General features: G+C 40.6%; 4 protein-coding genes across 7 annotated transcripts; 2 read left to right on the top strand and 2 right to left on the bottom strand.

Moving 5' to 3' along the window:
• Positions 1-201: 201 nt before the first annotated feature.
• Positions 202-3,851, bottom strand: LOC107305318. 2 transcript variants are annotated; one of them, XR_001551442.2, is made up of 4 exons: positions 3,770-3,851; positions 3,261-3,528; positions 2,388-3,167; positions 202-626 (listed from the first exon to the last, which is right to left on the bottom strand). XR_001551442.2 is itself a non-coding variant. In XM_015842513.2 (2 exons), exon 1 carries the CDS (start codon positions 1,771-1,773, stop codon positions 745-747), a length of 1,029 nt encoding a protein of 342 aa, XP_015697999.2. In that variant the 5' UTR covers positions 1,774-1,818; the 3' UTR covers positions 202-626. The 2 variants fall into 2 exon arrangements, 1 of the variants encoding a protein (XP_015697999.2); XM_015842513.2 differs by lacking the exons at positions 2,388-3,167; positions 3,261-3,528; positions 3,770-3,851 and adding an exon at positions 745-1,818.
• Positions 3,852-4,208: 357 nt separating this feature from the next.
• LOC102703529 (heat shock cognate 70 kDa protein-like) lies at positions 4,209-7,476 on the bottom strand. Its single transcript, XM_015842097.2, has 3 exons — positions 7,224-7,476; positions 4,981-6,421; positions 4,209-4,587 (listed from the first exon to the last, which is right to left on the bottom strand). The coding sequence occupies exons 1-3, from the start codon at positions 7,474-7,476 to the stop codon at positions 4,554-4,556; spliced, it is 1,728 nt and encodes a 575-aa protein (XP_015697583.2). The 3' UTR covers positions 4,209-4,553.
• Positions 7,477-10,642: 3,166 nt separating this feature from the next.
• LOC102703253 (DNA topoisomerase 2-binding protein 1-A) lies at positions 10,643-19,296 on the top strand. Of its 3 annotated transcripts, XM_040528986.1 has the most exons (18): positions 10,643-10,882; positions 11,014-11,056; positions 11,921-12,042; positions 12,126-12,233; positions 13,478-13,622; positions 13,716-13,807; positions 14,457-14,550; positions 14,677-15,118; positions 15,207-15,346; positions 15,470-15,807; positions 16,109-16,276; positions 16,408-16,698; positions 16,838-17,018; positions 17,091-17,275; positions 17,374-17,400; positions 17,503-17,585; positions 17,985-18,105; positions 18,197-19,296. In XM_040528986.1, exons 1-18 carry the CDS (start codon positions 10,643-10,645, stop codon positions 18,302-18,304), a joined length of 2,928 nt encoding a protein of 975 aa, XP_040384920.1. In that variant the 3' UTR covers positions 18,305-19,296. The 3 variants fall into 3 exon arrangements, with proteins under 3 accessions (XP_040384920.1, XP_015697582.2, XP_040384919.1); XM_015842096.2 differs by lacking the exon at positions 10,643-10,882 and having other exon boundaries at positions 11,020-11,056; positions 17,094-17,275; positions 18,197-19,292; XM_040528985.1 differs by lacking the exons at positions 10,643-10,882; positions 11,014-11,056 and having other exon boundaries at positions 11,889-12,042; positions 18,197-18,335; positions 18,836-18,847.
• Positions 19,297-20,833: 1,537 nt separating this feature from the next.
• LOC102713406 (probable NAD kinase 2, chloroplastic) lies at positions 20,834-26,734 on the top strand. Its single transcript, XM_006662731.3, has 8 exons — positions 20,834-21,118; positions 21,442-23,337; positions 24,293-24,414; positions 24,503-24,644; positions 24,734-24,955; positions 25,241-25,315; positions 26,045-26,146; positions 26,321-26,734. The coding sequence occupies exons 1-8, from the start codon at positions 20,936-20,938 to the stop codon at positions 26,522-26,524; spliced, it is 2,946 nt and encodes a 981-aa protein (XP_006662794.2). The 5' UTR covers positions 20,834-20,935; the 3' UTR covers positions 26,525-26,734.
• The last annotated feature ends 220 nt before the right edge of the window (positions 26,735-26,954 follow it).

Raw genomic sequence — 26,954 nt, 5'->3', positions numbered from 1 at the left:
TCACCACCACCACCGTACTCCTGCTGTCACACAACGGTAACATTGAAATCAGTTCGATATGCAGTTGCAAAGCATCCAGCTAGCAAAAGTAGAAGATCGACGCACGAATAATTAGGGCAGTCCCAACCCATGGTTTCCATGGACAGTTTCCAAGAGACATAGAGCATAATTAACTATACTTAGAAACCATCCCTTCCAACCCACAACTTCTATAGCAGTTTCCATATGGAGGACAATTTAATACAAGCCAAACAAATAACAGGATTAGCTGTGCAGATTGCATGTATACAATATGTGGCCTGCACCTATCAGGCTATCACTCAGACAGCAATATGCAGCACACACATACGGTCCTGCCAGCAAACACCATAAATTATAGCAAACATATTCATAGTAATAGGAAAATCATAAGTACCAGGTAACAAAATAAGCCATATTCATAGGCATTACAAAATATAAATATAAATAACAGGTTTCCATCATCCATTTTCTCTCTCGCTGGGTAATGAGAATGCATATATATATAGAGAGAGAGATAGTAATCATCCATTCATCTATCACAGTGCTTGTACTTCAGTGATGCAATTCACCTCCCAAGTGCCATACAGAACTCCAGAAGCAGTCATCTATAATGAAAAGAGTTGAACAATTATATTATTTTTTCATGAACTAAACAAACAATTTTCTGTATAAACTATAATGAAATAATGCACAACAAATTATTTGAGAAAATAATTTTAGTACCTAATTGGAATTCCCAAACTTATTCCAAATATGTTCAATCAAGTCTAACTGAAGTTGCTTATAAGCAAAACGATCATGAATTATAGCGTTTCTTTCTAGTACTTGTGCTATCTCAGGGATAGCTCCATGCGTGATTGTAGCTGGCTGTACAGTTGATGTGCTTGCTTCCTCATTCAAGTTGATAGGAATCTCTTCCATACCCTTCTCATCCTCAATTATCATATTGTGAAGGATGATACATGCAAGCATCACATTTTGGAGATCACCTTGTTCATAAAGACGCGCTGGTCGACGTAAAATGCTAAAGCGAGATTGCAATATTCCAAATGCACATTCAACATCCTTTCTTGCCCCTTCTTGGTGTTGTGCAAACAACTTATGTTTATCAGATTGTGGTTTGCGTATCGACTTAACAAAAACAGGCCACTCAGGGTATATACCATCTGCTAGGTAGTATCCTTGGCTATATTCCCTTCCATTTACACTATATTGCACCTTAGGAGCTTCTCCTCTTAGTTGCTCGGTGAACAAATTAGATTGATTAAGAACGTTAATATCATTGTTGGACCCAGCGACACCAAAGAAGGCATGCCATATCCAACGATCATGTGAAGCAACTGCCTCTAGAATGATAGTTGGAACACCATGGTCACCACGAGTATACATCCCCTTCCATGCATAGAGACATTTCTCCCAATGCCAGTGCATGCAGTCAATACTCCCTAGCATGCCAGGAAACACACGATGTTCACCAAGTTGAATCAAGCGCTCTACATCTTCTGTTGTGGGACGCCGTAAGTACTCACCACCAAATACTTCAACCACACCTTCAACAAACATCTTCAAGCACTCTACCGCCGTACTTTCTCCAATTTTTATATACTCATCAAGTTGATCTGCAGGGCTGCCATTTGATAGTTGACGAATAGCCGCTGTGCACTTTTGAATAGGCATTAAGCCAGGCCGATTGAAAAAAGAAGACCACTCACCAAGGGCATCAACTATGCGTAGGAATAAAGGCCTCCTCATCCTAAACCTTCGACGAAATATTGTTTCATTGTACACTGGATTCTCTGAAAAGTAGTCATCAATTAACCGTTGTTTGGATTCTTCACGAGCCCTGTAAACATATCTCCTTGATATGAATCTTCTTTGTTGACCATATAAAGCATCCAAATCTTCAAGTACATCAACCATGATTTGATCTGCAACATTTTCAAGTATGTCTTCCTCCATGAGATAATCATCCAGATTGTACAAATCTTGACTCTCATCGCTGCCATCCAATTCAAGATCACTTGGATCCGACATCATGAGAAGGGAAGAATGTAGAGAGCAGAGGGAAGAATGCAGAGAGCAGAGAGAACAACTTGGTTGTCATACACACACACCGGTGTGGTGCTTAGACTACTGCAATTGAGTGTTCATACTAATGCAGGCTGTGTTCAGACTACTGCTGCAGTTGAGTGCTTAGACTACTACAGGTTGTGTTGAGACTTACTCAGCGTTCAAATTAATTAATTTCTGGCAGCAAAAATAGTGTTCACACTAGATGAAAGAGTAGTTTTCGCACTAGCAGCAAGCAGTGTTCATACTAGCAACATTCAGACTATTGAAGCAACAAAAAAAGAAAAGAGACATACCTCAATCATTCTTGTTAAACAAACTTAGCCGCATGCTCTCCAGTGCCTTTTCTCTTTCAGCTAAGGCTTCTTCACTTAATTGACTGGTACTTGCAAACGACAATTCTTTGTACATCTCTAGCATTTTGCACTTTGTTTTCTCTCGTGCTGTTTTATGAGCAAGCTTGGCTGTTTCTAACTTCTTATTTGCCAAACTTTCTTGCAAATCTGCCATCTTCTCACGGTCTATGGTAGCCATCTGCCTTGCTTCAATAAACTTTTCAAGCTTCTCATTTATCGTAGAAATACCTTCTGATGACTTCCTTTTACCATTCCTTTCATCCTTTGCTTTCTTATGACCTATAGGACGCTGCGATGAATCATGTTCAATATTCAAAACACTCGATGGATTTTCACTATTTTCCTTCTCTTTTCCCTCCTCCTTGGATAGTCTTTTCACATATGCAGACCACTTCCTTTCATGGCGCAATACATTCCACACATGCTGCAGAACAAAAGCCTTATCATTATGTTCAGAAGCATATAATTCCAGTGCATTATTAGTTATTTGATCGTCACTCATTCTACTTTCATATACTTTGTTCATCCTTGTCCAGCAACCATGAAAGTCAGCAACAGGTTTCTTTATGCGGTCCCAGCGAATCTTCAATTGGTTACGATTTCTTGTTCTATTACTAGCTGTTGTACTGTTATAAGTTGTAGTGACATCTCCCCAATACTGATCTAACTTCTTATCATTTCCATCAACTGGGTAATAGAATTAAGCAGCCAGGCACTAGCCTACAACAATCATAGGAAGAAACAAAATAACCAATTATGCATTACATCATATTATCATATTAGTGTTCTAAAAATAATTTGAAGCTATCTTACCAATCTTTCATCTTCTTTATGTGTCCAGTTCAATCGAATTTCAGACCTAATAGCTTGGGGAGTCTAATCACCATCGATATCAATTGGTTCTTTTTCCACTAAACCAACAACATTAGCATCCATTGAAATATTTTCAGTTGGTGAGACTGCATGTTCAGTACTTGTAGCACCAACAAAATGAGAGTTTTCTGGCAATTGGCTAGCACCCTGATTATTCAAAAATGAATTGTGCTGCAGAAAGTTCGTGAACCCACCAGGAGGATACATACTGTTGATTCAAAAAAGGGCAACACAGAATAAGATATGGTACAAAAAATTGGATGCTCTTGTACTATCTACTAAAATTTTCAGAGGAACCATATCTACTAGTGTACTTCAGTATGGCACAAAAATTTCCCCAGGAACCATATCTACTTGTGTACTATAGTCTGGTACAAAAATTTTCCAAGAAACCATATCTAAAGATTCAAAGAAAAATCTACTGAGATGATTTTAAAGAAGGACCATACCTATCTCTTGAGCCAGGAGGCAAACCATGAAAGAGTGGAGCACTGACACCTGCAGCAGCTAGCTGAGAATCTCTGGTGGCTTCAAAAATAAGGTTACGAGCAAAAAGAGATTGACGAGCAGGGGCATTAGCACTGGTAGCTTGAGCAGCAAATCCACGAGTTGCCTTTGGCCTCCGCAATCCACTCATACTATGACAGACTGGGTTGGGGTCAGATTCATGGGGAAATCAGATTGGGGCTAGGGCTCAGGAGGCATACCTAATCTTCAACGTTGAGGCGGAAGGGGATTGAAATATTTGCTCGTTGCCACAGAAGTATTGCCAACAGCAAGAGCCTTCAATCCTACTGGTTTTTGTAAAGCAGTAGGAGCAGCTAGCAGCAGCGCGCGCGGTGTGGGGCAAGGAGCTTGGCGCGCGCGGGAAGAAAATTGGCGCGCGCGGGGAGACGAGCGGACGAGCGTGGCGGCGGCGTCGGTGGAGTGGCGTATATACGCATGGGATCCAGACGTGGTTGGGGGAAGAGCCGAGGAAACGATTGAGGAAGGCCCAACGCAAAATATATCGTTTCTATCAGCCTTGGTCGACGAGAGCACGTCGTTTCTGAGATGGGAAACGATTTCTACTATTTCTCTTCTCTCTCTTTAACTCATGTGCCACATCAGTATTTTCTGTGAGCTGGCATGGTATTTAATGCTATAGAAACTACATATAGTTTCAGGTTGGGACTGCCCTTAGAAGTAGCTTCTGCTAAAGCATTACTACTAAGAAGATAGACGTTGACGACATCACTCCAAGATCACCATGTTCCCAGAAGTTATCCTGCAGAGATACAAACATAAAATTTAACCGAAACCAGTGTAGAACTAGTAATACAATCCCTCCAATTTTTTATACGATACCGTTTATCTAAAAAAAATAGTCCCATTTAAGCATCCATTGGAAATCTCCAATAAAACAAGGACAGTATATAAAAATTAACTACTCCCTCGATCTAAAATACAAGCATTTATATCACTTAAATCTTATTTCAAATATAAGAATTTCTAGCTGCATTCACAATTGAACTTATCTCAGTCACTTTTTATTCAAGATTTCTTTCCATTTTATCTCCATCTACTCTCCCAATCACATTCACAGGACAATACCATCTTTTCTTCTTAAAATTAATCTGTATTAAAAAGAAATACTTATCTTTTTAAGTTTAATACTTACAATGATCTGACCCGCTTACGCTTGTTGTAGCTCCTGGCCTCCTGCGACATGCGCTCGACTTCCTCCTTGTTGAGGCCGTCGCGGCTGTGGTTGGTGATGGTGATGCTGTTCTTCTCCCCGGTGTCGATGTCCTCCGCGTACACGTTCAGCACGCCGTTGGTGTCGATGTCGAACGTCACGTCGATGCGGGGCACCCCCCTGGGCGCCCGGGGGATTCCGGCCAGCACGAAGTTGCCGAGCAGGGTGTTGTCCATGGTGCTCGCGCCCTCGCCCTCGAACACCTTGATGCTCACCTTGGTCTGGTTGTCATGGAACGTGGTGTAGCGCTGCACGTTCTTCGTCGGGATGAAGGTGTTCCTCGGGATCACGACGCTCATCGTGAAATCATCCCTGACCTCGATCCCCAGCGAGAGGGGCTTGATGTCGCGGAGGACCACGTTCTTGGTGTCGGCCTCGCCGCCGCCGCTGAGCGCGGCGGCCTGGATGGCGGCGCCGTACGCGACGGCCTCGTCGGGGTTGACGCTCTGGCGGAGCTTCTTCTCCTGGAAGAACTCGTGGAGCATGCTCTGCACCCTGGGGATGCGGGAGGAGCCGCCGACGAGCAGGACGTCGTTTACGGCGTCCTTGTCCATCCCGGCGTCCCGCAGGCACTTGGCGACGGCGTCGACGCACTTGACGAAGAGGTGCTTGTTGAGCTCCTCGAACTGGGAGCGGCTGATCTTGGTGCAGAGGTCGATGCCGTCGTGGAGCGAGTCGACCTCGACGCCGGCCTGCGGCATGAAGGACAGCATCCTCTTGGCCCTCTCGCACGCGGTCCTCAGCCGCCGGAGCGCTTTCTGGTTGCGCATGACCTCGCCTTCCACCACGCCGTGCTTCCGCACGAACTCCTTGATGAAGTGCTTCACCATCTCGTTGTCGAAGTCCGCGCCGCCGAGGTGGGTGTCGCCGGCGGCGGCCTTCACCTCGAAGGTGTCGACGCCCGGGCCGACGCTGAGGAGGGAGACGTCCAGGGTGCCACCGCCAAGATCGAAGATGAGCACCATCCTGCCCCCTGCGGCATTGCTGCCGCTGGCCTTCGGCATCTTGTCGAGGCCGTAGGCGATGGCGGCGGCGGAGGGCTCGTGGATGATGCGCATGACGTTGAGCCCGGCGATGGCGCCGGCGTCGAGGGTGGCCTGGCGCTGGGCGTTGCTGAAGTAGACCGGGACGGTGACGACGGCGTCCTTGACCGCCTCGCCGAGGTAGGCCTCGGCCGCCTCCCTGAGCTTGGTGAGCACCATGGCGGAGATCTCCTCGGGCACAAACTGCCTCACCTTGCCCTCGTGCTGCACCACGATCGCCGGCCGGTCATCACGGCCGGCCACGACCTTGAAAGGCCACAGCTTGATATCTTCTTGTACAGACTCATCACTGAAACGGCGGCCGATCAGTCGCTTCACTTCTGCGATAATTTGACTCATGTAAACAATCGGGAGACTTTCAAATGAAAAAAACAATCGGGTGAACCATAAATATAGACTAGTCCCAAATCCCAATCTTTTTTTAGTTGAGACTTGAGGCTCCTACCATTTCTGCAAAACAGTAAAAATATTGATTTACAGCCACAATCTAATTAATCTATTTCTCCCATGAAATTTGATGGCGGTCCAGGGAAGCTAAAGAGTCCCATAGAACATGTAAAGTAGTCGAGTAAAAGAAAGGTAAAAAAAGAACAGCAGTAATACCAAAAGGCGATATTTCTGCTAGTTAGGAAGAAAAATTTAATCGTGCCCCTCATTTCTGCTAGTTATTTAAGTTGGATAGGCGATATTTCGTAAACATACTTCTCCCTCGTCTGATAAAAGCTTCATTTTTATCCTTTTGATTTAATCCCAGAGTAACTTTACTTTTCAAGCAATTAATACGGTGGGCTAGACAAATAATTTAGGGTTATTAAAGTGAGAAACAAACACATTCCAGAAATAATTGAAGTACACCGGAGTTTGCAAAAGTTTAAAGATCTGTAATGTGTGTGAGTTAGGAAATAGGCGGAAGTTATTTTCGCGACGAAGGGATTCCTTCCTGCAAGTTCTTGAAATCAGATGATCCACATTTCGTTTAAAAATCTAAAATTTGCAGAGTAGAACACAAAACCGCCTCCCATAACCCCGTCGGCAAAATCAAGATTAGACGACGAACCCCAAGTCATCAAGCGCGTGAAGGAGGAGGGGAGGGGAGGAGAGTAGGGAGAGCAGTTTTCTCACCGAAGACGGTGTTGGAGGGGTTGAGGGCGGCCTGGTTCTCGGCGGCGTCGCCGACGAACCGGTCGACGGCGGTGAAGGCGACGCAGGAGGGGGTGAGGCGGTTGCCCTGGTCGTTGGTGATGACCTCGCTGCGGTTGTGCCGCCGCACGGCCACGCATGAATAGGTCGTCCCGAGGTCGATGCCGACCGCCGGGCCACGGCCGCCGGCGGCGGCGGTGCCGGGCTTGGTTTTGGACTTGGAAGTTGCTGCCATCTCCACTCCACTCCACTATCCGAGGCGGGCGGGAGCGGTTGGTACGTGCGAAAAAACCCAAAGGTCCGATCTTTCCTCGTGGGCCAAAAGAAATGTCTCCCGCTTAAAATTGAAAAAAAAATTATTATTAATTTTATTTTAAAAATTATTTACTGAAATATATTTTTCGCTGAGTGCGGTAGATAACATGATAGAAGATGAATGGTACGCAGGAGACGACGGCTAGGGATGGATTAGAATTCTGCAGGCGGCCTACTTCACTCTTTGTAGGGGCGTTTTATTAACCATGGAGGGTTATAAATAAAATTACCATGGTACCTTTGTTTCACATGCAACACCTTCCTCCTAATAAAACGTCCTACCAAGAATTTTTAAAGGAACCGCTTGCAAAACTACCATGCTGTCTTTTTTCAAGGCAAACTCCTTGCTGCCGATAAAATGTCGTACCAAAGAGCTTTAAAGGGGTGGCCTAAAAAAATCCCCCGCCCCCAACAGCCATCTCTTGTGTCCCACTTATTGTCTGCCACATCACCTACCGCGCCCTCTAGTTAGGCGCGAGAAGGCTAGTTTTGTAATTTTTTAAAAATAGAAATATATTTCTACACATATTTTAAAATAAAATTAATAACAAAAATTCTTAAAAAATTTATCTAATGAAATAGTCTTTATTTATGTAATTAGTTCTGTTCTATATTTAATACTCTTAATTAACGTCTAAATATCCGATGTGACACGAAAAAAATCCCTAGATCAAACAGCCACTCAATTGAATGAAAAGCTCACTTTGTAATTAGGATGGGTGTATTGACTACCATATACAAAGTAAGTGGCTCTTTAAATCCAGAGAGTTTTTTTAAGTACCTTCACATCGGATGTTTGGACGTTAATTAGAAGTATTAAATATAGATCGATAACAAAAACTAATTGCATAAATAAATGCTATTTTAGTAGACAAATTGTTTAAGCCTAATTAATTCATGGTTAGCAATTGTTTACTGTAGCATCACATTCGCTAATCATGGACTAATTACGCTTAATAGATTCATCTCACGAAATAGTCCGAGTATGGGGTGAGATTTATTAATAGTTTATATTTAATACTTCTAATTAATATCCAAACATTCGATGTGACAGAGACTTAAAAAAAGTCCTTCGGAACAAACACCCCTATATATCTTATCTAACACTAGTATAGAAACTCGCTGTGCTATACCACAGCCATACAAATTCATTCCTTTTTGCTTAGTGTTCTCTGATGTCCAGATTGGTTGTTTTGATTATCCTATTATCCCAAAAGTAAAAAAAACATTATTTATTGTGATATTGCTTTTATTGTTATCTGCTGTCATGCACACCCTCTGCTCTATTTAACTATATCGTTTTCCTTCGTTGTCACTCCTTCGATTACTCAAAGTTCTTAACGAGGAACTACACTTGCTCTATCCGTCCCTGACAATATACAATTTATGCTCATAATTCATCCACATAAATTTATTTTTCTGGGACAGATGGCGTACATATTAAGCTAAAGCTTGGTTTTTTGCCTTTGTTTTTTTTTTCTCTTTCAGCAAGTTCCTATTGTAAAACCGGAGAAAAGAAGACGTAAACCGATAAACCTCCAAGGATTCGTAATCAATTTCTTCTATACATCAATTGCGCTGGTAACATGAGATGGTTCTGAGGGTCAGCTTGGCATCAATTGTATTGATAAAATGCTGGTAATATGGTTAGGTCAGAAAAAAAACATGTCTTAAACTATTAATTTAAAGATAGATCCTATTTAGAGGCATTTGGAATAGCAAATGGCAAAAGTTTTGGTGGCAAAAGTTTTGGTATTACATTTTTATAAGTTGGTGTTCAGAGGCATGTAAAAGTTGTCATTTTTACAAGTTTTGGCATAATTAGTGAGAGGTGGTCCGCGTCCATATGCACTTTTTGGTAAAATTTGCTGCTCTAGACTCCCAAATACCAAATACAAAATTATCATTTTCTTATCTAGTGTTTAGATCCATTTTACCAAAAAGTATTTTAAAATAACAAAATTTTTGCCATTTTGAAGGATATAGTTGAAACTTGAAACTACTGATCATGAGCCACCGCAGCGCCCAATTATGCCAGTTTCATCTTAAGCTGGTTTTCATGGCACTAATTATGCCAAATAATGCACAGTAACCGTCGAGAAACGATACGGCCCAAGCATGATCGCGGTCCAGTCGGACCACTTGTTTTTTCTCGTGTTCTCTTTTTTTTTTTCATAATCTCCTATTTTTTATTTGTGTTGTTCTATTTTACTTATTTTTTATTGTTCCTGCATATTTGCATATTTCTAGTCTATTCCATTTTTTCATTTTCTATACCTCGATTTTTAAATCTTATAGACCAAACATACTAATAATAGGCTTTTAATAGCCACATGTCATATTTAGACACCGACACAACGTGGCGCACTATAAGGTCCGCACTTGACATGTCGTGTTTGTCTGGCCAATCTATTTGGTTGTATATACTTGTCACGATGAATTGGTTATATCAAGTATAGCCGGTTGTTATATGATTACACTTATAATGGTTTAGATATCTCTTGTTCTAAATAATATGATACATTTCAAAGTCAGTAGTGAGCTATACCATTTAAGTTGCTTTTTTTATTATCATAGAGTGAAAACCAGGTAAATTTGTTATCGCAGAGTGAAAAGACACGGTGACTCTCTTGTGATGAATGTGTGTATGTGAGAGAGGGGCTTTTACTGTGTTGTTTTTATTGGAAGCTAAAAGCAATTTAAAATCAGACTTTTATAACTGTTCTTAACTGTCCTAAAATCAAAACTGAGTGAAAAAACTGAAGTAATTCTGAAATAAATTTACAAACTTAAAGATTCAAAATATTAAGACCAATCTGGTAGGCCCATTTTTCTCTTGTGAAACCTCACGATCATTTGCCAATATCAGCAAAAAAATCCAGTTTCAAACCTGACTAGGCCGTGTTTGGTAGTGAATACTACTCAAACTCATATTTTTTCTTTTTTCTATACGCACGCTAACTAAAATACTTCCCAAAACTAAAATATTTTGCCATTTTTGCGAAAGCGCTCCGAAAACTAAAATTTCCCCGCGTCTTCCCGCCTCCGCCTCCGCCCCCGCCTCCCTCCGCCGCAGCCGCTCGCCGATGACGCCGTCGCACGCAGCCCCGTCCGGCGCCGTGGCGGCGCCCTCCGCGTCCGGCGGCGGGCGGAGGCCCGCGACCTTCGCGGGGGCGAGCGTGTTCCTGTCGCGGAACCTGGTGGCCCCCGAGGTGTACGACGCCGTGCACGACGCGCTCCGCCTTAACGGCGCCGAGGTCCTCCTCTGCGCCGACCCCGGCCGGACGGGGCCGCTCGACTTCCACGTCATCTCCTCCTCCTCCCACGTACGCGCACCTAGCTCCTCCCCATTCGCCAACCCCACCCCCACCCCACCTCCGCGCGATGCGGCTGCGCGCCTCTTCGTTCCCCCCCTAAACCCTAGTAAATGTTTGCTTCCATGCTTTTGCTTCTGCAGGAGAGGTTCGCGGATCTGAGAGCCAAAGGCTGCAATTTGCTTGGTAAGATGCGCCGATTTCCCTGCTGTTTGTGGACGGGGCTGTTAATTTTCTCTAGTGGTTGTCAACTGCTACTTTCCTTGGTAATGGAATTAGCCCAGTGTAATTGTATTTAACTGGCTTCAATTCCTAGAAAAATGGAAATAGGGCAATTTGTGGATTGGAGTTTACAAATTTGTGCATCCATTACTCTTACAGATTAGCTAAAGGTTTTCCTGGCTAAGCGTGCCAATTGCACTGAAACTAGTTGGTTTGGAATGGAATTATTTCCTTGTTTCTTTTCTGTTGCAGTAGAGGCTAGTTCTTCAGATTATTGCAGTACCAAATGACCATAGCTGAGGGGTTTGAGAGCATTTCACATATGAGTGTCAGAGGATGCAGTTTGCTTTGGGCCAGCTAAAATTTTCAGTTTAGGGCTACCATTTCTTAAATCTGGATAGCATTTCCGAGAATAGCTTATCACCTCAAAATGTAGTGAAGTTGGCTAAATTACTGTATTTAAGTAGGAGTAGCTTGGAGTTTTCAGATTGAGGATCTGGGATTTTGTTCAGATATGTTGCTTTGTCTTTCCACAAGCTTGGTTGCTAAATGCTCCACTAGTGCTAATGTTTGTATGTTTCTCTGTCATAGAGTTATGAGTTACTGGAGACTGATATATAAAAAATCAATCTACACAAAATGTTCTTGCAACATAAAGATTTTATCTCATGCATTTTTCTCGTTTCTACCATGCTTCTTGTTAATACAACCAAGCTATAACATTTTCTAAGTGCTGTAGCACATATAGTTTTCTAAGGTAACCATCACTTATTTCCACATTGATTATTGATTTAGCATTGAATGTAAGACAATGTTTAACGTTGACAGGACCACAGTGCATTCTTTCCTGTGCAAAGGAACATCACTTCCTACCTAAGCAAGGTTATACTTGTTGTCTTGCAATGGATGGGGTTAAGATACTTTGCTCAGGGTTTGAAAAAGATGAGAAGGTATATGTATCAGAACTTATTGCATACTGTCGTAGTTCCAAATGTACAGAACATTTATCTATAGTTTCTTCTTGTTGTTCCAGGCAAAGATTGAACAATTAGTGACAGCTATGGGAGGTATTTTGCAAAATAAAGGGTACATGGATGCAAACTTTGTAATTGCAAAGGATGTATTGGCTGCCAAATACAAAGTAAGTTATGCTCAAAGCAGTCAACAATTCAACATGTAACGGGCATGATTTGCTAATTGCTATTTCACCTTGCTGTAGGGCGACAAGTTGTATATGCTTACTTTACAGTAGTAACTTGACTTCTACATAGCTTATGTAGGACTAGGAGTGAAACCTTTGGTGTTTAGAAGTAGTTGTTAATATAGAAAATTGCCATGGTATGTGTACAGTTCATACGAATTCCTCCACTTTTCTTTGGGCAAATGTTTAGCTGTCAATAGTGTCTGTTTAGTTCTCCCAAAATTAGAAGTATTACTCTTTTGTGGTATTGCTTTTGTTGTTATCTGGTGCCATGCACAGCCGCCCACTGCACTATTGAACTCTATTGCTTTCCTTCATAATCCCTCATTTAGTTACCCTCTAAAGTTCTTAAACTAGCAAGTACACTAAGTGACTAACACATTGAACTGAAGCTTGGTTTATTGCCTTTATTTTTCTCTTTCAGCAAGTAATCCCAGTTTATATCATAAAATGGAAACCTACACTCCTCTAAGGACTCTTCATTTATAATCAATTGCTTCTATATACATCACTTACATTTATTACATGAGGTGGATCTGAGGGCCAACTTGGTGATGCTGTGCTGGTCATGCTGGTAAATCTGGTTAGTTCATAAAGTGGGTTGTCAACTATTAATTTACAGATTATTAATTAAAACTGCGGGCTGTAAACCTCTGCAGTGCCAAATTATGCCATAATCCATCTTCATCTGGTCTCCCTCCCTCTCATCACAACCTAGTGAAAAACTGAAAACCATTTTCTGGGTAGTTAGGATTTGTGTAGCAAACCTTAACTAAAAAGTTCCTTTGATTTTACTGCTCATACTGTGGCTGGCACTTTCAGGTTGAACAAAGCCATTTGGTTCAACTAGACAGGGCCGATTGTGATCCTTTGACTCAGATTTATGTAGCTTCTTATCTACTATCGCCGACCCAATATAAGGGATTTTAGCTATAAAAATGCATAGTCAAAAACTCAAAATCCCTTATTTTAAGTAATGGAGGTAGTATTATTTTATCAAGAGCTCTTATGCTGTAGAACTAGCAAGACTGATTGCCTACTATCATTGGTTTCTGATAACTTCTTTAATTTTGGCAGAGTAAACATAGTTGTTTTATAATTTGACACCTCACAGTTATTGCGGTTCACATCACATGATTAGGAGAGAAACTGGGAAATACTTTAATATTTTTTGTTTTCTGTAGTGGGCTTTGAATACTCTGAAGAAGCCTATTGTCAGCATGAGCTGGTTAGAGCAATGCTGGATTGAACATCGTGTTGTACCTCATGAACCTTACAGGATACCTCCCTTTTCTGGGTTGAATATTTGCATCACCAAACTGAATGTAGGTAGGTGCAATTGAATTCTATTTTAGCTGGAGATGAAGTGAGTTCAACTTTTCTTAAACAATTCATATGCTTTAGTTTCTTGTGTTTAATCAGATGAGCGGAGGGAGTTGGCAAAAATAATAGTGCAGAATGGCGGGCAGTATTCAGCAAATCTTACACGGCGGTGCACTCATTTAGTTGCAAATATATCCTTTGGTACTTTGCATATAATTTTCTTGATTTGAGATTTTGTCTGCTCATAGTTTCAAACTAGTCATTGCATCTCTTTTAATTTTTATGTTTAGACTTCTAATGAAAATAAATAATATACTTTATTGGCCAATATGGATCCTCCACCCTGTATTTTTCTTCCCATGGTATAGAGCATGGAAATAGTCAAGCACATGGATGGAATTGCACTGTTGCAAGAAGATAAATACCATCTGTATGGCTTCAGGCACATCCAAAAACATTCAGCTGAAACATCTAATGATTAAATGATTAAACATCTTCTTTAGCACTGAACAGCAAAATCATAGACCAGATCGAACTGTGGAACTATGCAAACATATTCATATATGAGGCTAGAAATATTAGTTTAAATTCCTGTTGACCATGCCGTGATGTGATGCATCCAATCTTACAGTGAAAAGTGATGACACACTGATACTGACTAATACTAGATTATGAGAATTGACTTAATTTTTAGATAGAAACACTAGATTATGTGAATTGGCTTAATTTTTACTATTCTGTTGATGGCATGTACTTCTTGGCACAGTAAGATCGCAATGCATTTACCAATATGTTACTGATAAAAAAACTAAGAAAACTTTTCTTAACATGCCATTTTACGAACCTGGAGGTGACAAGTATGTTGTGGCCCAAAAATGGGGTAATATCCACATAGTAGATCCCAAATGGATTTACCAATCTGTTGCTCGAAAAGGTAACAGTCTACCTACATGGTCTATTATTGATTTTGCTGCTGTTATTTGTTTGTTTCTCCTATAGAAGTTCTAAAGTTTGTAAGGTTACACTAACTTCATGATTTTCTCTCTCCATTGTAAAACAGCTTACCTTGATGAAAGTACATATCTTGTTTGCCAGAATTCCACTAATTTTAATGCCGTAAAATGTTCCCTTAAGGAGCAACACAACCCAGAGATCAGTACTGCAAGTTTTCAGCCTGTTCCAACAACATCAATAGATGATTCAGTATCAACATCACATTATGTGTCTGCTTTGTTTGGTGATGCTTCAAAGATCTGCAGTACTGATATTGATGCACCTAGTTTCCAAGAGACAAATGAAATACAGGTTGATAGCCATGTTGCTGAGGACTCAGAGGCAGAAGATGATGACCTTTATCTATCGAATTGTAGAATTTCTCTGGTGGGTTTTGAGGAGAAAGAATTGTCAAGATTAGTTATGATGATACGCAATGGTGGTGGCTCCCGGCATGTTATGCTAAGTGAGAGACTCACACATATTGTTCTAGGCGCACCATCAGAGGAGTAAGTTCATTGCACCATGACTTCTGCATATGGCAGTTTTATTGTGAACTGGATAAAATAGCAACAAATGATACTTATGTCTTAGCAGAGAAAAAAAGGAGGTGAGGCGTCTGGCTGCTTGGGGTGTAATCAATGTGGTAAAAGCAACATGGTTAGAAGATTGCAACAAAGCAAAAAAGGAGGTCAAAGTATCCCCAACTCATGTGGCTACTGAGGTACTATCAAAAGGTATATATTATACAATCACCAGGTTTAGTTGTATCCATATTATTGAGATGGATCACATTAAATCATATGTTTTCCTTGCTTGACTTGGTTTGCTACTGTGCTTCTTCTACCTTTTGAACTCAGAATTTTCATGCGTGGTTATGGAAAAATCTGTTGACACACGTGAAATAAAGGCAGCCAAAAACTCAGGTGGAATTTTTCATATTCCAACGGCCATTGACTTGCATGATAAACTGTCATCTGAAAGGAAATCAGCACGGGTCAAACATGAATTCATGAACAGTGCACGGACAGCAACCAAGTCTGCAATATCAAGCCAACAAAATGGATTGGCTAGTACTAGCGAGTACCACCCCAAATTTCAAGTAAACTCTTCCGCAATAAATTTACAGAATAGCAGATCATCAACTACTTTCAAAGGGAGAACATTTTGTTTCTCAAATTCATTTTCGCATGATCGGGTATGCTAAGGCATTAACATGCCATTAACTTCTGTTGTTCATATCATTTCTTTAGTTGTGCTACCTCCCTTCTCCACTTAAGATAACTTACAATCAAGTGAACAGTAATATGATGTTTAAGTAATATTAGTTGTTTCCTGTGAGAAAAAAGATGTTGATCCTTCCAACTTTTTGTTAAATTGAGGGTTTCTAGATGTGGTAATTATGCCAGAACAAAAAAAGGCTTAATCATATTTGTTTAGGTGTCGTATCCATTTGCTCTATTTTCTGTTAATTGAATGGCCATTTTCATCTTGATCAGAGAGCTCAAGTTGTTGACTGGATCAGAGAAGGCGGAGGCACTGTAGTAGATGTCGCACAATCAACAGTTGTGGATTTCATAATCGAAAGCCATGGACAGGATGGCATGCTCTGCGACTTCTCTCATTCAACTGCTGTTTCCACTCATTGGATACGCTCATGTTTGGAGGTACATCCCTGTGAGACCATGGTCACTTCTTCACTCTTCTATTTGTTTCAAGAAGCGGTTCATTGATGTCCTACACTTTCATTTGCAAATTTCTGTAAGCTTCAAATCCTCAAATTTAAAAGTTTATTTAGGAGGGCTGCTTGCAAGATGTGGGGAACCATCCTATTTTCTCTCCTTTGCGCTGTCGCATCCCGTTCCCTGGATTTGAAGATTGTCGTTTCTGTGTATCACAATATGAAGAGAAAGATAGACTTCTGCTAAAGAATTTGTGCTTTATCCTCGGAAGTAAATTTACAGAGAAAGCAACAAAGAAAGTGACCCATCTTATCTGCAAATTTGCAAGTGGTCCGAAGTATGAGGCTTACTATAGTAGGGGAATTCCAGTGATAACAGCAGAGTGGCTCTTTGAGTGTGTAAGACAGGTATTCATCTTTCATTCAATTGCACATATTTATGTATTTATTTATTAATTATTTTTGTTGGGTGCTGTGGTCTTGTTGATGATCTTTTCTGACCATGGGATTGATGAACACTTAACAATATAGCACAATGTGTTTGCAGGATAGAATTGTCTCTTTTGATCAGTTTCATCCAAAACCACCTACTTCTCAGGACACAGATGCTGGTCTGTGCACTGTTAGTCAATATCCCACACAGGCAGCAAAGACAGTTTCCAGATTTGACTGCTCTGAGTCGCTTACTGAATCTCAATTACCAAGCAGCAGTTCAAAATGCAACTCTGGTAATTGTTATTGTTACATGTTATGAGAAATAATTTCCTTTTATCACAACAAACTCATCAATGTTATATTAGCAGGTAATCCCTCTGTTAATGAAGAACCAAATGACCCTGGTGTTAGTAAAAGGAGGCGATTATCCCAGTATGGCAAAGCTAATGATACATCTGGAAATATAGAAAGAACTGAGAAACTCCAGGACAATACCCCTGTTCCGGATGTTGCAGATGCCATAGAGGACCTGCTGGTTCAATCATCCAAGGTATATAATTCATGGAAATTACTATTTCAAGTAGACAAGGGCATGCACATGTTTATAGGACTGCGTGAAATAGCCCTAACATTGTTTCTTCATTGCAGATTCAGGACGTACAACCACCTAGGAGTGTATCCTGCACTTGTTTGATATTTGTGCTTGACTACTTCTGCTTTGCTGTTTACTCTCCATACTTAAGGCATCATTTCTAGGATCCTTAACTTCTAATTTAGATTTTTGCACCTGATGATTCTGTTCTTGATAAGGATCAGGAAAATACACACTCTTTTGGCATTTCAAGGCACTGGTTGAACATGTAAGTTGGTCATTGTTCACTTTTTTTCATGTTTAATATGCAAACAATGGGATTTCTGATTGTTGTATATTTCCTTAAAGCGTATAACTGCTGGGATAATGAATTTTTCTGCAAATATAAACTTCTCTGGCTAATATAACTTCCTTTTTTATATATCAAGCTAGAGATCACCCCTAATTGTAATAGCTTTTGCAATCCTGTATACGCTGATCTATTCAATCACCTGACATCTGCTTGCTAAAGCTTGCAATGTCAACATGCAAATTTGAACATATCAGCGTGTTATCCTTTTCTCATATAAAATAACTTGTGGTTACTATCAGAATTCAGCAGAAACTTATAGTTTTCATTGTGTTACTTTCAATGTGATTCACTTGCTGCCATGTTTTTCTTATTCAGGCCACAGAAGCTACACAGCACCCCTGACACGAAAGTTCAATGTGTGAATTTAGCCACCACCTCTGCTGCCACTCCTGCCACTACCTACTACCCTTTCAGTGAAACTCAGACAGAGTCTCAGGTGCACATTATTTCTTAAAACAAACACTTGCCTATTTGGCAGTTTACACCACCACTGCCCAACTCATGCAAGCTGCATCTATTATACACAGGTCGTTAGCTACGAAGAGGATTTGACTGGTAGGCAAAAGATTATCGACAGAGTTCGCTCCCAGAGCATTAATGTCACTCCGGCAGCTGAAATGTCTTCCGATGCTTGATCTGTCCATAAATTTGCAATGGAAGCAAAAGGTATTACCAAATCTACTTGTTCAGCCTTGTTGAAATTTTTCAGCAAGAGCACAAGAGGGATGGAATCTGATAATCTGGAGGCTATTCCAAGGCAGAGAACATGTGCTGATGTCTCAATTCCACAAGATTCCCATGGAATTTCTCTAGGCAAAGAAAGTGCCTGTACCTCAATATTTGCATATACTAGTAACCCAACCCTTTTGTGCTTCCTTACTAGTTGGCCAAATGGCAATGGTCTTAGGGACTGATAAGACCTGTTTTTGCTGTCCTGGGATCTTGTATATTACCAGGAACTTTAGATCCGGGTGTAGCAAGGGCTAACGAGACATTCTCTTTTTGTCGAGTACAATGGCCCTGGAGTGCCTGTCATGTGAAAAAGGCAGTACAGATGTGTCGATCTGCTTGTGTCTTCAGCTTTTTGGCAGACGATGCTGAGCTATTTCATCTGTGTTTAGCAGCCCAGAAAAACCTATTTTGTTCTTCTCTCGTATGATATGCAGGGGCAGACCTGAAAGACAAGGAGACTCCAGAAAGAAAGTGCCACAATTTGTCCTGTTTCGAACTACAATTTGGCTGCATTGCAGAATTCAATGGAAAATTTAACACGGGCAAGCAATATGTCTGGAAGTAGCACAACGTGGCCGGCTGACCTATTCTGGTCGACCACACGGGCTACTGACTTGTACTCCTGTAAAGTAGGCATGGAATATAAAGTAGGCATGGCGTCAGGTTTCAGGCCATCTCTGGGATTAAGCAATGTGTCTGGAATTTCTGGTTTGTTAAACAAAATTGATATGCGTTTCTTGCTAATTTGATTAGGCTGAAGCCAGTTGGAGATGGTTTCCACGAGATGGCTTCTGTGGTATGTCACATTTTACTTGTTTTGTAGTCTTCCTATCATGCTTTGAGACGTGACAAAGTGACAACATCGCTGTCGGATGGGAGTGGTATGTCACATTTTACTTGTTTTGTTCCTAACAGATAGGATCGTTTAATGGAGCACTCGTATTCCATTTGAAACCAGAACCTTCATTAAGAAAAGAAAAGAGAAGTGCTATTGAGATGATGAAAACTTATAGGCTCCCTATGGGGAGTTGCCTTGCACAAAAATGTCTTTGAGGTAAAGTGATTGTTCTTAGAAAGTAAGATACGTAGTATAAGCCAAACACGTGATATAAAGTTGAAGACTTTCATACTTCTATTTTAGTGATTTCAAAGTAAAACAAGGGTGATAAAAGCGACAAAAACCCGCTAAATTTAACGTTGAAATTCAAAACTGGGTTTGACCCATAAGTTGAAGTTGAAAGAGTAAAATACATGATCGGTCCTTAAACTTGTGACACGGTACCATTTAAGTCTATGAACTTAGAAAATGTATGTTTAGATACATGAACTTGTTTTAACGTACCATCTAGGTCCATGAACTTGTTTTAAATGTATCATCTAGATCCATGAACTCGTTTTAATGTACCATCCAGATTCATAATTTTAGATATTAAAACGAGTTCATATATCTAAATATGCATTTTCTAAGTTTATGGATCTAAGTGGTATCGCGCCATAAGTTTAAGAACCGGCTATATACTTTACTCAAGTTAAAACACTTGCTAAACTCATCATCTCAACAAATCCCCGTGCATCTAAATACAAGCGAGCCTATGCCGTGGGTGCTTCCTTTAAATACATAATGGTGAGTTCATATATCAAAATATAAGTCGGTAAAACTTTGGATATAACCCGAGCGCTTCCTAACCTCATCATCCCAAAAATCCTCAACAACACAAATCATTTTCATCCCAAAGTTCCTAAAGGATAAAACCATTTCCCTCTGTTTTCTTTTCAGCCCAATTTAACTGAATTAGAACAGCCTAGAAACTCAAACCACACATTGTGGTCCATGATATCCCCAACTTGAACCTCATCCATTTAACAAACCTCCAAAAATGTCAATCTCGAAAGAGGAAAAAAAACTTCCAATCATTTAAAGTCCTCAAAACTCTTCCTTTCTTCCATACCAGTTTTATAGTGTACATCTTTTATTTCTCTCTATATCTCACTGAAAATTCACTTATTACTATTGCTACTATCCACCTTTGTTTTTTATTTGACGTAATTGACTTTTAGATATCAGTTGGACTATTTGTTTTATTAAAAAATACATGATTATTAATTATTTTGTTGTGGTTTGTTTCATCACTAAAAATACATTAAACATGATTTATAATTTCGCAAATTTACATACAATATAAAATAAGATAGAATGATTTATAATATTGGACAACATCAAATACAAAACATCAAGAATATTTTTTTTGTGTTTGTGTGTGCTTCCACCTGGCAATGGCAAGAGGAACAAGTGTGCACACAGATCAGCATGGCATGCAGCAGCATGAGTATGACCCACCGACTACTACTATTTCTCCCTCTTTCTCTTCTCCCTAAAAAAAAGCTACGGTTTTTACACGCACCGCCGAATACCGAATACTTGTGTGGATGCCATCGGAGAGCGCGCGGAGAACACAACCGCCGCGACAGCGACGCGCTCCCTCCTCCTCCGCCGCCGCCTCGGTTCCTCCTCCTCGCCGTCTTCCCACTGCTTGATGCTCGCCGTCTGCGCGCGGCACGGGCCCGCCAAGCTTCCGGCGCCGCTGCCGCTCGCGGGGGAGCGGGGGGCCGCCGGGTGGGTCGTCGGGAGGTGGTGGTGGCGCCCGGCGGCGGCGCGGCATGGCGTCGTCGCCGCGCGGGCGTCGTTCTCCAGCTCGCGGATCGGGCTCGACTCCCAGGTTCGTTGGCTCGATCGCCACGCCGTTCGTGAGCATTTCGTCGAGCATCTGTGGGGCGGTCCCCTTCGCGCGCAGCTTGCTGGTTTTGATTTTTAGCTAGCAATTTCCGTTGCTTTTATGGGACCATATGGCTGATGGCGTGGATTAGTTCGCCTTGATATCATCTGGTTCTTGGGGAGGCATTTAGTAGAACAGTTTGATGAAATGAGCTTGAAATTTGTTTCTCAATTGCTTGTATCGAGCTGCATATGAAATTTGATTGCTTCTTCGCTATAACTGAAGTGAAATGATTCTATGGTGATTGATCAAGTGATTTCTTGCAGAATTACCACACAAGGGACCTGTCCCAACTACTGTGGGTTGGTCCGGTGCCTGGCGACATTGCAGAGATTGAGGCATACTGCCGCATATTCCGTGCTGCTGAGCAACTCCACACTGCGGTCATGTCGGCGCTCTGTGATCCGGAGACGGGGGAGTGCCCCGTTCGGTATGATGTGCAAACCGAGGACTTGCCAGTACTGGAGGACAAGGTCGCCGCCGTGCTCGGATGCATGCTGGCATTGCTGAACCGGGGCAGGACAGAAGTGCTATCAGGGAGATCAGGTGTTGCGAGCGCATTTCAGGGATCTGAGGACAGCACAATGGACAGGATTCCACCTCTCGCCTTGTTCCGTGGGGATCTGAAGCGATGCTGTGAGAGTATGCAGGTTGCACTTGCCAGCTACCTTGTACCAAGTGAGGCCCGAGGGTTGGATATATGGAGGAGGCTGCAGAGGTTGAAGAATGCTTGCTATGATGCAGGTTTCCCAAGAGCTGATGGCCATCCCTGTCCGACATTATTTGCAAATTGGTTTCCGGTGTACTCTTCAACTGTGCCAGATGATTCTGCATCAGATGAGTTAGATGTTGCATTTTGGAGGGGAGGGCAAGTCAGTGAGGAGGGATTAGAATGGTTATTGTCAAAGGGATTCAAAACTATTGTTGATCTTCGGGAGGAGGATGTTAAAGATGATTTATATCTTTCCGCAGTTCAGGAAGCTGTCTCATTGGGAAATATAGAGTTGGTGAATTTGCCTGTTGATATTGGTACTTCACCCTCTGCTGAGCAGGTTCAACGATTTGCGGAAATTGTGTCTGATAGTGCGAAGAAGCCCATTTATCTTCATAGCCAGGAAGGCATTAGTAGGACATCTGCGATGGTCTCTAGATGGAAGCAGTATGTCACTCGTGCTGAGAGACTGGCTACACAAAACCGCTCATTAAACGGCAATGGTAAGCATGTGAAGAATGATCAAACAGAGCAGCTCACAAACAGCCCAGGTTTCTCCTCAGAAGGTAGCCAAAATGGTACACCTCTGGAATCTGATGGAACCGTGAAGGAGGGGGAAACGTGTGACATAGACATTGAAGCAGCACGTCATAATCTGGAAGTCACTAATTCCCTTCCCAGTGGACAAAGTTCTGAACAAGGTGAACTGCATGTCACTAGGACAGAACTTCAGTCAAACTTTAGACTAGAGAGTAATCCCCTTAAGGCACAATTTCCTTCTTGCGATGTTTTCTCTAAAAAGGGGATGACTGACTTTTTTAGAAGCAAAAAAGTATATCCAAAATCTGTTCTGAACCCTCGGAGACAGTCGAGTAGTTTGCTGATCTCAAGGAGAAACCAAAGTCTCAGCATTGAACAAACTGGAGCCATTGATTATGAAGCCACCGAATTGAAAGTTCTGAAAAGTTCTAATGGGGCATCCTTTGATAACGATTATATTCTATCAGTTGCTTCAGGTATATCTAATGGAAAACCATCCAGCAATGGAGCCTCCAGATCTGTTGAGAAGATGGAAATGGCAGCCTCAGTGGTAACAGTTGATCCTAGGACATCTGATGCCAGCAATTCTAGTGGTAATTCTCAGCTTGTCTCACAAAAATCTGCTGAAAGGAACGGTGCCCCTTATCTTGAGAAAGTAAAATCAGATCATGTTGATGGAAATATGTGCGCATCCTCAACCGGTGTTGTTAGACTTCAGTCAAGAAGAAAAGCAGAGATGTTTCTAGTACGCACCGATGGATTTTCCTGTACTAGAGAAAAAGTAACTGAATCGTCTTTGGCTTTTACGCATCCTAGCACCCAGCAACAGATGCTTATGTGGAAAACTCCTCCAAAGACTGTCTTACTACTAAAGAAATTAGGCGATGAGCTCATGGAAGAAGCTAAAGAGGTCTGTACAAAACAATCCCTTTCTTAGTACATACTCCCCCTGTTTCAAGTCACAAGGTGTTTTGGTTTTCTCTAGATTTTTCTATGAACCAATGTATATATTATATATATATGTTCAAATTCATTAGTATCCATATGAATATAGGAAAAACCAAAACATCTTATAGCCTGAAACGGATGTAATATATATCTTTAGTACTTATAATCACATATACAACATATATTGCTTCTTTCTTATATCTAATAGCAAACTATAGTTTGAGTCATCTCAAAGTCAACATTATATCCATGTTATTGGCATGCATGTTTCTTGGTCAGAAGGCACTTACCTTTTCTTATCTGTGGCTGAGCACTTCATTAAGGCCGCGTTCGGGACGGCGGTAAGTTAACTTATTTACGTCGTTTTTCGCGCGCACGCTTCCCAAACTGCTAAACGGTGTATCTTTTTCAAAAATTTTCTATAGGAAAGTTGTTTTAAAAAATCATATTAATCTATTTTATATTTTTTTAATAATTAATAATTAATTAATCATATATTAATCTATTATTATGTTTTCCGTGCCAGATAAGCTAACTTACCCCCTCCTCCACCAAACGCAGCCTAATTTATAGTAATAAGCTGGACAGCATACAATTAATTGAGAGCTCTTTAGGATTATACCAGGAGAACAATACTTATATAACGATTTCTTCTATTGTTTCAAAGTGTTCTGTGACTTCAGTAGTTAGTAAAAATATTTTGATCGATCAACAATTCCCATTCAAGAGCTTGCGTCAAAATTCAAATAAGTTGTATCAATTTATAGCCTAAGATGGTATTGAATTAGTTCTATTCTTAAAAACTGTATAGTATCCACTTAGGCTATATATTGCATATACTTCTACATAATTCCCTTCTCTGTTTGGCAACAGACAGCTTTTGATCTGCTGTAAAATTCCAATCAATTTCTTTTCAGGTTGCTTCATTTCTGCATCATCAAGAAAAGATGAATGTTCTAGTGGAGCCTGATGTTCATGATATATTTGCTAGGATTCCTGGTTATGGTTTTGTGCAAACCTTCTATACTCAAGATACCAGGTACCTTAAATATATTAAGTTTATGATCCATAAGCCACATTAATTTCCATATTGATATTTATTAACAATGTTTTGTGCTAAAAATCAGTGACCTTCATGAGAGAGTTGATTTTGTCGCTTGTCTGGGTGGTGATGGCGTCATTTTGCATGCATCAAACTTATTTAGGACTTCTGTACCACCTGTTGTCTCTTTCAATCTTGGATCTCTTGGATTTCTGACTTCACATATTGTATGTTTATCCTCCTCTCACAGAGAAACCATGTCATTTAAATTATTATATTGTCAAATCTAAGCATGTTATCATTTGCTTGACCTCAGTTTGAAGGTTTCAGACAAGACTTGAGAGCTGTCATCCATGGGAACAATACACTTGGAGTTTATATAACCCTTAGAATGCGTCTAAGATGTGAGATCTTTCGCAATGGAAAAGCAATGCCTGGAAAAGTGTTTGATGTGCTGAATGAAGTTGTTGTCGATCGGGGTTCTAATCCATACCTGTCCAAAATTGAATGTTATGAGCATAACCATCTAATAACAAAGGTAAGATTCAGAAGGTATTAGAAAAGTAGATATCTGTCTTAGCATATTTTTTGGCTGCGTGTATCATGGTAAGATATCTGTCAATTACTAATGTAGACACAGTAGAGCAGTTGTGGCTTCCTGCTTCACTTGGCCTCATTCTCTTGGAGAGTATATTATTGTTGTGCTTCACTTGGCCTCAGTACTTCTGTTTATATTATTTTAGCTACATAAATTTCTTTTCTGTTTATACTATTTTAGCTACATAAAACATTTCCTTCTTGAATCTGATGGAAAATATATCAGGTTCAAGGAGATGGGGTGATAGTAGCAACACCAACTGGCAGTACAGCATACTCTACTGCAGCTGGAGGCTCAATGGTAGGTCAATCTATACAAGTTATATTATATAAATACCGGGAAACACTAAATCACTCCAGGTTAAGTGATAAATGTCTATGAAAAGAAAGGTCTGTATACATGTTCATGTAAAAAACATTGTTGAGTTTATTAAATAAGACCTACTTCTTCTATTTCTTTTCACTCCATGTTGCAAATAGATATTTCCATTAATGAAGCACTGCCTAAATCTCTCTAATAAGGCATACTGTCCATGTTAAGAGGAACATCTGAAAAAAGACTAGTCCTACCCGTGTTCCACTCTATGCTTGGTGGAATGGTTCATGGAACCATTTTTCTAAGATTCGAAGAAACATGCCAATTCAGCATTTATTTTAATAATAATAGTAACATCCAATGTCCATGACTTATGAGCTAAATACCAGTTTATTAACTTTTCCATCAGAAATATTTGTTAATGAATCTTGTTGCTGCGCACTGAAGATTTTTTTTTTTTGGGTGCTATGTGAAATCCAGTTTGATATTTAAAAACTGAATAAAGAGAAATAATGGGGTTCGTTTTTTGCTTTTATGGCCATGTAATCTTGTTGACCATTGCATTTGATATGCTATGTGCACAATGGAATCACATAATGTGTGTTTTTAAGCCTTTTCAGTTCTGTCAGTGATTTTTGTCTCCTGGAATGCACGCTACCTGTATCAATTGAACAAAACAATTATTCACTGTGATCATTGTTGTTTGTCATCTAGGTTCATCCAAATGTCCCATGCATGCTGTTTACTCCAATCTGCCCACACTCGCTGTCATTTAGACCTGTCATCCTTCCTGATTCTGCACGGCTTGAATTGAAGGTATGGAACAACAGGCATTCAACAACCGATGAAATCTCTATTTGTTTTCATGCAACCTTATTATCGCCCTTAACTATGAATGTTCCTATAGCTAATCAGTTCTTATCCTACAATACCATGCATAAATAATTAGCTGACTGATGGGGAGCTGACGTTGCGTTTGCAACTTAACAGATACCGGATGACGCAAGAAGTAATGCGTGGGTATCATTTGATGGCAAGAGAAGGCAGCAATTATCAAGAGGAGACTCTGTTCTAATATCCATGAGTCAGCATCCACTCCCAACTGTTAATAAATCCGACCAAACCGGTGATTGGTTCCGCAGCTTGATCAGGTGCCTGAACTGGAACGAGCGACTGGACCAGAAGGCATTATAGTTATAGACACTGGAATCTAGTTTTCCCTTGTACATATATAGCACTAAACATAGATACATTTTTTAACAGGTGCAATACCAACCCAAATGGCTAATCAATACTCAATAGTATAGTACCAGGCCGTCCCATGTCCAACCCAACGAAACCCAACGAACTACGTGTTCTATATGGATTTAATTGTTAATACATTATTCGCATGTTAATATTATAGTTTTTTCTCTATTATTTTATTTCTTTGACATTTTTTATGAGCATTTACAAGTAGGTTTGCGTCCCAAGCAAACCCAAGCTGTAAATCATGATTCCGGAGTCTAAAAAATAATTTATGAATAAAATACACATATATATATAATATCTAAAAGTCAAGGCTAATTAACAAATTATGATGAAATAATTTTAAAATTGTCTTAAAGAAATTAGGGTTGAAAAT

This window comes from Oryza brachyantha, chromosome 11 (genome assembly GCF_000231095.2).
Source record: "Oryza brachyantha chromosome 11, ObraRS2, whole genome shotgun sequence".
Taxonomy (NCBI): Eukaryota; Viridiplantae; Streptophyta; class Magnoliopsida; order Poales; family Poaceae; genus Oryza; species Oryza brachyantha.
Note: the sequence above shows the minus strand (reverse complement) of the source record. Positions and strands in the feature narration are given on the sequence as shown.

Coding starts and splice junctions, on each gene's coding strand:
- LOC102703529 (XM_015842097.2), bottom strand. CDS start 7,476: ATGGCAGCAACTTCCAAGTCCAAAACCAAGCCCGGCACCGCCGCCGCC. Junction 6,422..7,223: donor CCCCTCCAACACCGTCTTCG/GTGAGAAAACTG, acceptor AAATTATCGCAG/AAGTGAAGCGACTGATCGGC. Junction 4,588..4,980: donor CGTAAGCGGGTCAGATCATT/GTAAGTATTAAA, acceptor GTATCTCTGCAG/GATAACTTCTGGGAACATGG.
- LOC102703253 (XM_040528986.1), top strand. CDS start 10,643: ATGACGCCGTCGCACGCAGCCCCGTCCGGCGCCGTGGCGGCGCCCTCC. Junction 13,808..14,456: donor GCACTCATTTAGTTGCAAAT/ATATCCTTTGGT, acceptor ATGCCATTTTAC/GAACCTGGAGGTGACAAGTA. Junction 17,401..17,502: donor ACGTACAACCACCTAGGAGT/GTATCCTGCACT, acceptor CTTCTAATTTAG/ATTTTTGCACCTGATGATTC.
- LOC102713406 (XM_006662731.3), top strand. CDS start 20,936: ATGCTCGCCGTCTGCGCGCGGCACGGGCCCGCCAAGCTTCCGGCGCCG. Junction 25,316..26,044: donor CTGCAGCTGGAGGCTCAATG/GTAGGTCAATCT, acceptor TTTGTCATCTAG/GTTCATCCAAATGTCCCATG. Junction 26,147..26,320: donor CTGCACGGCTTGAATTGAAG/GTATGGAACAAC, acceptor GCAACTTAACAG/ATACCGGATGACGCAAGAAG.
- LOC107305318 (XM_015842513.2), bottom strand. CDS start 1,773: ATGAGGAGGCCTTTATTCCTACGCATAGTTGATGCCCTTGGTGAGTGG.